The following is a 10642-nucleotide window of genomic DNA, read 5'->3' on the forward strand; positions in this document are numbered from 1 at the left end:
AACATAACCTGAGTTTTTGGATTAATAGTCTAGCAATAATACAACAAAGCCATCATCTTCCCAATGAAGGTAGAAGATTGACAATATGAAGTGGCTGTCACACAAGTCCAGATTTTCCAATGTGGTGGTGTTGAATCTTACACATGGTTATCATATTTGACATGCCTGTGATTAGACAAAGTTAGACAATGATGCATCTATGTGTGTCAGTTTGCAGCGAGTAGACAGCGCTACATACTTTTGCTATTGCTGGGGAGGATGGCATCTCTGCCTGTCTCGGATGGCCTTCGTCAAAACCTCTAGTGAGGCCTAACCTGTGGAGCTGGTTCCATCCTGCTGTGTGGTGGGATGGGGTTGGTAGCAAACACAAGTTCGAGCAACAAAAGAAGGTCCTGGAGAAATGGGTTTGGTGGCCCCATAAGATTTGTCATTCAACTTGCAGAAAATGGGTTTGCACGTGCAATAAGCTGAAAATCACGTAATTGCATTAAAAATTCCATCCTTTTATTTATCATCTACTTTCAGGCCGTCCCTGGATTTGGACTCCACAGTGAAAGACTGCCCACAGAGTGGAAAAGGAGTGACATAGACAGAGTGGACAAGAATATGAAACTGAGGACTTGCCACCATTTTAAACATGAGCCAGAGACAGTGTGAAACAAATGAAGCTGAGTTTCACAAGTGTTACAGGTGATGTATGAAGCCATTAAGGAGGTACTTTAGGGCTACTGCTGAGAGTCACCTAATTTTAATTTATACAGATTTTCAGCCATTTTCTAAATTATTCTCTTTTGCTTCGCTTCAACTCGGAATACAGTGCTGCACACGCAGGGCATTTTATCCCAGCATGTGTATTTGCTTTATTCTCTTGTTAAAACATGTCTGAAGGAATATTATTCCAGCTTCATTGATCCCTGTGGAATCCCACACTTCTCTTAAAATCACTATTTTCAGTAACATGACCACAGCTTTAAGTGATGACCCTCTGTAATTGAAATCCTCATCTTTTTGGTTGTTATGGGATAATCTTTCAAACATGACTTATCTCCTCTTGAATTGATTGCCTTTGACATCTAAAGACAACAACATCCAGATTGAGTGATCTCCTTATCAGATAATCTGTTTCTCATAATATTCTAACTGAATGGAAAACAAAACAATATGAATAACACAATACTTTACAGTTACTTTATATCCTTTAACTATAGAAGCAAATTCATACTAAACCATCGTGAGGCTAATGGGCAGTGAAATCCAACTCTGATTTCAGATCAAAGATTGAAGCCAGGTGCTTTACAATCGACACCCAATTTATCCTCGGCAAATAAGTTAGACAAGAGCAATGAAGAGAGGCTTCTATAGCAACAAATTGCTGATGTCTAACAACAGCTGTTCCTGTTTTGTGTGGGCTTATAGACAAGTGGGCAGGATGCTTGGAAAAGAGACAGACACTTCATTGTTCTCAGACCCTATAAATCTGGTGCACATAGTGTGAGAAATCTCCTGCTTCCATGGTTCCATTCTCTACAGATCCACATTGCTCCCAGATTGGTTGTTTCAAGCTGGACCAGCTTTTCCAACAGCTGTAGATGTTTATCGCTGTGTAATTGTCTGAATGCATATAACAGCTGGATATTAATCTCTCTACAACTGCGCAGGGATTTGTGAAGTTATGTCTACCAAGTCAAATTTGAAAAGTATGGGTGGAGTTTACAACTACGCTGATTTTATCTTCCCTCTGTTTGAGGGACAATAGGTAAGAGACGCCTCTTCCTTTCTGTTATGTTCTAAATGAAATCTGTGCCTTTGGGAAGGGCATCTGTCTCAATTTGTGGTAATATGCAGATTAAGGCAACATTACGTCACCACAATCTGTTCAATTACTTCATCTGGAGGTCTAAGTGGGAGATGGGGATGTGAGGAGAAGGGGATGCGACTAAAGAGATGAAGGAAAAGGGTCTGATGAGAGAGACCGAGCCCAAGTTGCGTTGTGGAGAAGAGGAGCTGAGTGAGGAGCAGGGCATTTGGCTTGTGGTGGAGGATTTGGGGAAGGCAGGAGTCTGAACTGGAAAAAGAGACTAAACAACGAATATTGCTGAGCAGGAGAGGGAGAGGAGAGGTTGACATGTTTCATTGTCAGGCCACTCCTGAGGACAGACAGGTCTTGGGTAGGATGATCAAGATGGAACCTTCAAACATCCCAAGGCATACTTGGGTTTCCTTCTACTTTCCTTGAATGCTGTCTCTGATTTTCAGGTGGTGGATCTGGCTGGGATTGGAATAGGTGCTGCTGATTGTTATGGAGTCAGCTCTCAGTTCCGACACCTGCTTCAGGGTCACTCATGTGCACACCCCAACTCCCGAAACCCATCAACAGCTCTGTCTTTATCGTTTAAACGAGCTTGCTCCACTTGACCAGACAGGACAATTTCAAGTTTTGCAAATCTCTGTATTAAACTCAATTATGTAATAAAACAATGAAGTAGTGATAGTTTTTGGAATTAGACAGGCCTTAGATGCATAGTCACTTTGCAGAGGAACTTTAATGGCAAAAAGTGTGAAGTAAAAAGAGTTGTTCAACATATGAAAGGGTTTGATAGAGTAAATCAAGAGAAAAACTTTCCATGGTAACACTCTGGTACAGAATTAAGGTTTCCATTTCTCTTCCACTCTCTTCCCTGTTTCAGTTTGCTCCATTCTGTTTCCCCTCAGTTTCTTTCTTTGATTTTCCCCTCTGTTTTTCAACTTCTGTTTCTTCCCTTTCTTGATCTCACTATCAACAACTACTTCTCTAATATACACACTCTTTCTCCTCCTATGTTTCTTTTCAATTGACACTCATCAATGACACTGCCTCTCTGAATCCCCCAAACTGATTTCTCCTGCTATTTTCCACCTTCTGATACTCAACATCTGATTCTCCTTCTCTTGAGTTTCTCTATCTCTGTTTCATCATCTCTGTTTCACCCACTTTGCTTTTTTCGCTTGTTTCTTCCCTAGCTGTTTCACCATGTCTGTCTCTCCCCCTTTGTTTCTCCAACCCGGCATCTCGCCCTCTGGTCCTTTCCCTCTCTTTCTCCCTGTCTTTTTCTTCCCACCTGTTTAACCCTGTGTGTTTCACAATTCTGTTTGGTCATCTCTGCTAAACTACTCTGTTTCACCCCTATTGTTTTTGCCCTTACCTTTAACCCTTCTCTCTCTTCTTCTTTGTTTCTGCTTCTGTGCTTCTGCCCTCAGTTTCTGCACGTTTGATCCTGTGTCTCTGTGCACCCTCTCAGTTTCTCATAGAGTCGTAGAGACCTACAGCACAGAAACAGGCCATTTGACCAAAATTGGTCCATGACGACCAAAATGTCCATCCACGCTAACCCCATTTACCTGCACTTTTCCCAATTCCTTCTAATGCTTTCCTACCCATGCAATTTGTCCAAAGTTAATGTATCCACTTCCACTGGCAGCTCATTCCAGATGTGCATCGCCCTCTGTGTGAAGAAAGTTGCCCCTCAGATTCCTTTTTTTTTATTCATTTATGGGATGAGGGCAGCGCTGACCAGGTCAGCATTTATTGCCCATTCCTAATTGCCCAGAGGGCAGTTAAGATTCAACCACAACTTCAATAACAAGTACAGAGGAACCTCGATTATCCGAACGAAGTGGGCGGGCACTATTTCATTCGGATAATTGATTGTTTGATTAATTGATTTCCTCCAGGGCTCAGAGTTTTCTGTGAAGTCTACTCCTCGTTCAGGAGATGAGGCAAAAGCACACCGTGCACGTGACCCTGTCACCTGCTCCCACCCTTCCTGACCCCTCCCAACCCTGTCTGTTCCCTCCCCAACCCGCCCCCACCCTGAAGCCTCAACCCTGCACCCCTGTCCACCCCCACCCACTGTCTGACCCCTGTTCCTGGACACCAACAGTAAGACTGCTGCTGCTTTTGTGGGGTAAGTCTCCAAATAGTGTGTGCGCGCGCACACACCAAAAAACCGTTTTGACAGGTTCCACCTCTGCCCTGTACAGGACAATTTTGGAGAGATTATGTGGGGAAGGGGGGTTTAGGATACATCCCTGTGTAGAACTCCAGAGAAAGTGTGGGGGGAGACAGAGAGGGCGGGAGGTCAGTCATTTAGAGATGGTGCCTGGACTGTCCAGGACTGTTCCCAGCAGCATTTCAGTGAGCAGAGTTCATTTTTAATCATTGTACCTTTAAACAAAAGATGCGATCAGGGTTGAAACAGCTCTTTGACGTAATGTTTCTATCAGGATCTTGAGATCCCCTTCGGATAATCCAGTATTTGGATAATTGGTATTCGGATAATCAAGGTTTGTCTGTATACCGTTTTAGATATTGTTGAGGGGCATGTATTACCAGGGAGAACAAAGGGGGACAGGTCTCGAGCACAGAGCCTGTCCCTGTTGCTCAGAAGGGAAGAGGGGAGAAGAGCAGAGCATTAGTCGTTGGGGACTCTAGATTTGGGGGGGCAAATAGGAGACTCTCAGTTGGTGTGTTGCCTCCCAGGTGCCAGGGTACACGATATCTTGAATCATGTTTTTGAGATCCTTGAGGGGGAGGGGTAGCAGCACAAGTCATGGTCTTCATAGACACTAATGACACAGGTAGGAGAAGGGATTTAAGGCCAAAATTAAGGGAGCTAGGTTGGAAGCTTAGAGCTAGAACAAAGAGTTGTTATCTCTGATTACCCGTGCCACATGTGAGCGAGGCAAATCAGGGAATAGGGAGAGAGAAGTTGAATACATGACTACAGGGATTGTGCAGGAGGGAGGGATACTTGAATAATTGGGGCTCATTCTGGCGTAGGCAGGATCACTACAAATTGGATAATCTACACCTGAATCGGAGGGTTACAAGTATCCTGAAGGGGAAGTTTGCTAATGCTCTTCAGGAGTGTTTTAAACTAATTTAGCAGGGGGATGGGAACCTGAATTGTAGCTCCATGTACAGGAGGTTGAGTAGTGAGTAGTGATATCAGAAATAAGGTTTCAAGGTCTCAAGAATTCACCCCGCAGGCAGGAAGGTGGTTTGAAGTGTGTCGACTTCAATGCCAGGTGCATCCAGAATAAGGTGGGTGGACTTGCAGCATGGGTTGGTACCCGGGTCTTCGATGTTGTGGGCATTTTGGAGACATGGGTAGAGCAGGGACAGGAATGGTTGTTGTAAGTTCCAGCGTTTAGATGTTTCAGTAAGAACAGGGAAGGTGTTAAAAGGGGTGGTGGTGGTAGGGGGTAGGGGTGTGGCATTGTTAGGCAAGGACCATGTTATGGTGGCAGAAAGGACTTTTGATGAGGGCCTATCTACTGAGATAGTGTGGGCTGAGGTTAGAAACAGGGAAGGAGAGGTCACCCTATTGGGAGTTTTCTATAGGCCTCCAGAAAGTTCCAGAGATGTAAAGGATAAGATGGCAAATATGATTTTGGATAGGAGTGAAAGTAAAATGGTAGTTGGGGGGGTCTTTAACTTTTCAAATATTGACTGGAAATGCTGTAGTTCAGTACTTTAGATGAATCGTTTTTTGTCCAATGTATGCAGGAGGGTTTCCTGATGGAATATATAGATAGACCAGCAAGAGGTGAGGCCTAATTAGATTTGGTACTGGTCAATGAACCTGGCCAGGTGTTAGATTTGAAGGTGGTGAGCACTTTGGTCATAGTGAACACAATTTGGTTATGTTTACTTTAGTGATTGGAAAGGGATAAGTATATACCGCAGATCAAGAGTTATTGCCGGGGCAAAGGCAATTATGAGACGATTAGGCAAGAATTAGGATGCATAGGATGGAGAGGGAAACTGCAGAGGATGGGCACAATTGAAATGTGGAGCTTGTTCACGGAACAGCTACTGTGTGTTCTTGATAAGTATGTACCTGTCAGACAGGGAGGAAGTGGTTGAGCGATGGAGAGAGCGAGTTGAATCTCTTGTCAAGAGGAAGAAGTAGGCTTATGTAAAGATGAAACATGAAGGCTGAGTTAGGGTGCTTGGGAATTACAAGTTAGTCAGGAAGGACCTAAAGAGAGAGCTAAGAAGAGCCAGGAGGGGGCATGAGATGTCTTTGGCAGGTAGAATCAAGGAAAACCCTAAAGTTTTCTATAGGTATATCAGGAATAAAAGAATGACTAGAGCAAGATTAGGGCCAGTCAAGGACCGGAGTGAGAAGCTGTGTGTGGAATCTGAGGAGATAGGAGAGGAGCTAAATGAATATTTTTCGTTAGTACAGTAACATCTCTGTACTCAGGGAGTTTACATTCCAGGACCTACCGTGGAAGGCTGAAACTGCAGATTGGAGTGAACCCATTGATTCCAATGGGAAATGTACCTTCTCAGCAGCCTCCTGGTCCCGGATTCCACGTTCCAGCCATGTTAAATTGCGGCTAAGTGAAACCACAGAAAATGATTCCGTGGATACAGGGGTTGGCCTGTATTCACACTGGAAAATGAGATTTTTGTCGAGGAGATACAAAGATACAGGCTATTAGACTAGATGCAATTGAGGTTCATAAGGAGGAGGTGTTAGCAATTCTGGAAAGTGTGAAAGTAAATATGTCTGCTGGGCTGGATAGGTTTATTCCAGGATTCTCTGGGAAGCTAGGGAGGAGATTTCAGAGCCTTTGGCTTTGATCTTTGTCATCATTATCTACAGGAATAGTACCAGAACCCCTCCTATATTCTCTCTCCTAACACTTCCCATATTCATTCTTCTAACACCATCCATCGGGGGGATGGGAACCGGAGGTGTAGTTGCCGTGCACAGGAGGATGAGAGTAGGAAGGACAGGGACAGGATTTCAGGGTCACAGGAATGTGCAGGCAAACAGCAAACTGGTTTGAAGTGTGTCTATTTCAACGCCAGAAGTATCCGAAATAAGGTAGGTGAGCTTGCAGCATTGATAGGTGCCTGGGACTTTGATGTTGTGGCCATTTCGGAGACATTGATAGAGCAGGGTAAGGAATAGACGTTGCAGGTTCCAAGGTTTAGATCTTTCATGAAGAACAGGCAAGGTGGTTAAAGAGGGGGAGACATGGCCTTGTTAGTCAAGGATAGTATAACAGTAATTGAGAGAATTTTTGACAAGGACTCATCTACTGAGGTAGTGTGGGCTGAGGTTAGAAACAGGAGAGGAGAGGTCACACTGCTTGGAGTTTTTTATAGGCCTCCACAGAGTTCAGGGAGGAGGAAGAAAGGATTAGCAAAATTATTCTAGGTAGGAGTGAAAGGAGCAGGATGGTCATTATGGGGGCCTTTAGCTTCCCCAACGTTGACTAGAAATGCTATAACTCTAGTACGTCGGATGGATCAGTTTTTGTCCAATGTGTACAGGAGGGTTTCCTGACACAATATGTCGAAGGGCCGTCAAGAGGGGAGGAGGAGGCCACACTCGATCTGGTGCTGGGTAATGAACCAGGCCAGGTGTTTGATTTAGTTGTAGGTGAGCACTTTGGAGAGAGTGACCATAATTCAGTTACGTTTAGTTTAGTGACGGAAAGGGATAGGTACGTACCACAGGTCAAGAGTTATCGATGGGGCAAGGAAAATTATAATGCGATTAGGCAAGAATTAGGAAGCATAAAATGGGGTAGCAAAATGCAGGGGGTGCAGACAATGGAAATATGGAGCTGGTTTAAGGAACAGATATTGCGTGTCCTTGATAGGTATGTCCCTGTCAGGCAGAGAGGAAGTGATAAGGTAAGGGAACTGTGGTTTACTACAGAAATTGCATCTCTTGTTACGAAGAAGGAGGCTTATGTGTTGATGAGGCAAGATGGTTCAGATGAGGTGATGGAGAGTTACAAATCAGCTAGGAAGGATTTTAAAGAGAGAGTTAAGAAGAGAAAAGAGAGGACACAAGCAGTGTTTAGCAAATAGAATAAAGGAGAACCCTAAAGGTTTGTCTGGGTATGTGAGGAACAAAAGGATGATTAGGGTAGGAATAGGGCCAATCAAAGACAGAAGTGGGAAGTTGAGTGTGGACTTGTGGAGATCGGAGAGGTGCTAAATGAACATTTCTCATCGGTTTCCACTCGGGAAAAGGAGAATATTGTAGAGGAGAAGAATGAGGTACAAGATATTAGACTAGAATGGATGGAGGTTAGTTACGCACAGGTGTTATCAATTCTCAGAGGAATGAAAGTGGACAAGTCCCGTGGGCCGGATGGGATTTATCCAAGGATTCTGTGGGAAGCTAGGGAGGAGATAGCAGAGCCTTTGGCTTTATATGTGAGTCATCATTGTCTACAGGTTTAGTAGCAGAGGACTGGACTATTGCAAATGTTATACCCGTGTTCAAGATGGGCAGCAGAGATGACCCAGGTAATTATAGACCAGTGAGCCTTACTTCTGTTGTAGGAAAGGTTTTGGAAAGGATTATTAGAGATAAGATTTATGATCATCTAGCAAGCAACAATTTGATTTCAGATAGTCAACATGGTTTCGTCAAGAGCAGGTCATGTCTCACAAACCTCATTGAACTTTTTGAGGAGGTGACCAAGCATGTAGATGAGGGTAGGGCAGTTGACATGGTATACATAGACTTTGATAAGGTTCCACATGGTTGGCTGTTGGAGAAAATGCAGAGACATGGCATTGAGGGCGATTTAGCAGTTTGGATTAGAAACCGGCTCTCTGAAAGAAGGCAGCGAGTAGTGGTTGATGGAGAATATTCAGCCTGGAGTCCAGTTACTAGTGGTGTGCCACAAGGATCTGTTTTGGGACCACTGCTGTTTGTAATTTTTATAAATGACTTAGACACAGGCATAGGTGGATGGATTAGTATATTTGCAGATGACACTAAAGTCAGTGGAGTAGTGGACATTTGGAAGAATGTTACAGGTTGCAGGGGGACTTGGATAATAAGCAGAATTGGGCTGAGAGGTGACAAATGGAGTTCAATGCAGCTAAATGTGAGGTGATGCACTTTGGGAAGAATAACAGGAAGGCAGAGTACTGGGTCAATGGAAAGGTTCTTGGTAGTGTGGATGTACAGAGGGATCTTGGAGTCCATGTACATAGATCCCAAAAGTTGCCACCCAGGTGGATAGTGCTGCGAAAAGGCATACGGTGTGTTAGATTTCATTTGTAGAGGGATTGAGTTCTGGGGCCGCAATATCATGCCGCAACTATACAAAACGCTGGTGCGGCCACACTTGGAATATTGTGTACAGTTCTGGTCCCCATATTTTGGGAAGGATGTGGAAGCATTGGAAAAGGTGCAGAGAAAATTTACCAGGATGTTGCCTGGTCTGGAGGGAAGGTCTTATGAGGAAAGTCTGAGAGACTTGGATCTGTTCTCATTGGAAAGAAGAAGGCTAAGAGAGGATTTGATAGAGACATACAAGACGGTCAGAGGATTAGATAGGGTAGACAGTGAAAGTCTTTTTCCTAGGATGATGACATCAGTGTGTACGAGGGGACATAACTACAAATCGAGGGGTGATAGATTTAAGACAGATGTCAGAGGCAGATTCTTTACGCAGAGAGTGGTAAGGGTGTGGAGTGCCCTACCTGCTAATGTAGTCAATTCAGCCACATTAGGGAGATTTAAACAATCCTTAGATAAGGACATGGATGATTTTGGGATAATGTAGGGGGACGAGCTGAGAATAGTTCACAGATCGGTGCAACATCGAGGGCCGAAGGGCCTGTTCTGTGCTGTATTGTTCTATGTTCTAGTCTCTCTCCTAACCCCCTATGTTCTCTCTCCTAACCCCTCCCACATTCTTGCTCTCCTAACTCCTCCTATGTTCTCTCTGTCCTAATCCCTCCCATATTCTGTCTCTCAAAACCGCTCCCATGTTTTCTCTATTCTAACTCCTCCCATGTTCTCTCTCCCCTAACTCCTCCCATATTCTGTCTCTCCCCTAACCCCTCCCATATTCTCTACCCCCTTCTATATTCTCCCTCTCCTAACCCCTCCCATGTTCTCACCCTCTGTATTACTTCCTGTAATACCTCAATTATCTGAAATTCCAGTGACTTTCAACCACAGTAGGCAGCACTCCTACCTGTCTTCCAGCTATGTCGTTACCAAGGACACACTGTATCCCTGGAGCGGAGAGTTTCTCCAGTACTGCTGTCATCAATTCTCCACTTTTTACTGGGCAATTCAACCTCAATTGACATAATGGAGCACTTCTCATCTCACCTTTCTCTAATGCATTTTATGGCAATATCTTTCATAAAAAGGAAATGCCAAATCTTCTTAAACCATTTACTTATGAATGTACAGTCTACTCGTGTAGGCCAGGAGCAGCAGGTAAAGAAGTTGAAGTTTTAAGAGATATAGAATCATGTAAATCTTTGATGTTGAGAGATGAGGAGATATATAACTCAGAAAGAGACCAGGTCGTACATCCTGGAGTGTTTGTTTTTTTAGCCTCCATTGTGCTTTCCTTCACCACTTTAACAAAATTCACCGACTTATCCTGTTTTCCTGTATTCATCTTAGAGGCTGGTAGAGACATCACTGAGAGGAGTTTTGGGAGACTGCACAGCAGTCACCACAACATGGGAACAGATCACTACAGGTCACGACTAATTTGTTATGAAGATCGAGAAGTGTATTGTACCTTTGAGAGTGAAGGACTTGGCAAGCACACAGAGTGCTGGAGACTTTACAATGTAACATTTGGT

At 44.0% G+C, this 10642-nt stretch overlaps 1 protein-coding gene across 2 annotated transcripts in view; it reads left to right on the forward strand.

Annotated features, from left to right (window-relative positions):
* Positions 1-2438, forward strand: part of mtfmt (mitochondrial methionyl-tRNA formyltransferase) — a 153823-nt gene extending 151385 nt beyond the window's left edge. The window contains exons 9-10 of one of the 2 annotated variants that reach the window (XR_011955973.1): positions 526-1756; positions 2257-2436. Coding sequence is in view for 1 of the 2 variants with exons in the window: in XM_072565467.1 (XP_072421568.1) it covers positions 526-554 (29 nt within the window). In the remaining variant the exon portion in view is untranslated. Of the gene's footprint in view, positions 1-525 lie in introns of both variants that reach the window. The other variant, XM_072565467.1, reaches the window with a different exon arrangement.
* Positions 2439-10642: the final 8204 nt, after the last annotated feature.

This window comes from Chiloscyllium punctatum, chromosome 48, assembly GCF_047496795.1.
Source record: "Chiloscyllium punctatum isolate Juve2018m chromosome 48, sChiPun1.3, whole genome shotgun sequence".
NCBI lineage: Eukaryota > Metazoa > Chordata > Chondrichthyes > Orectolobiformes > Hemiscylliidae > Chiloscyllium > Chiloscyllium punctatum.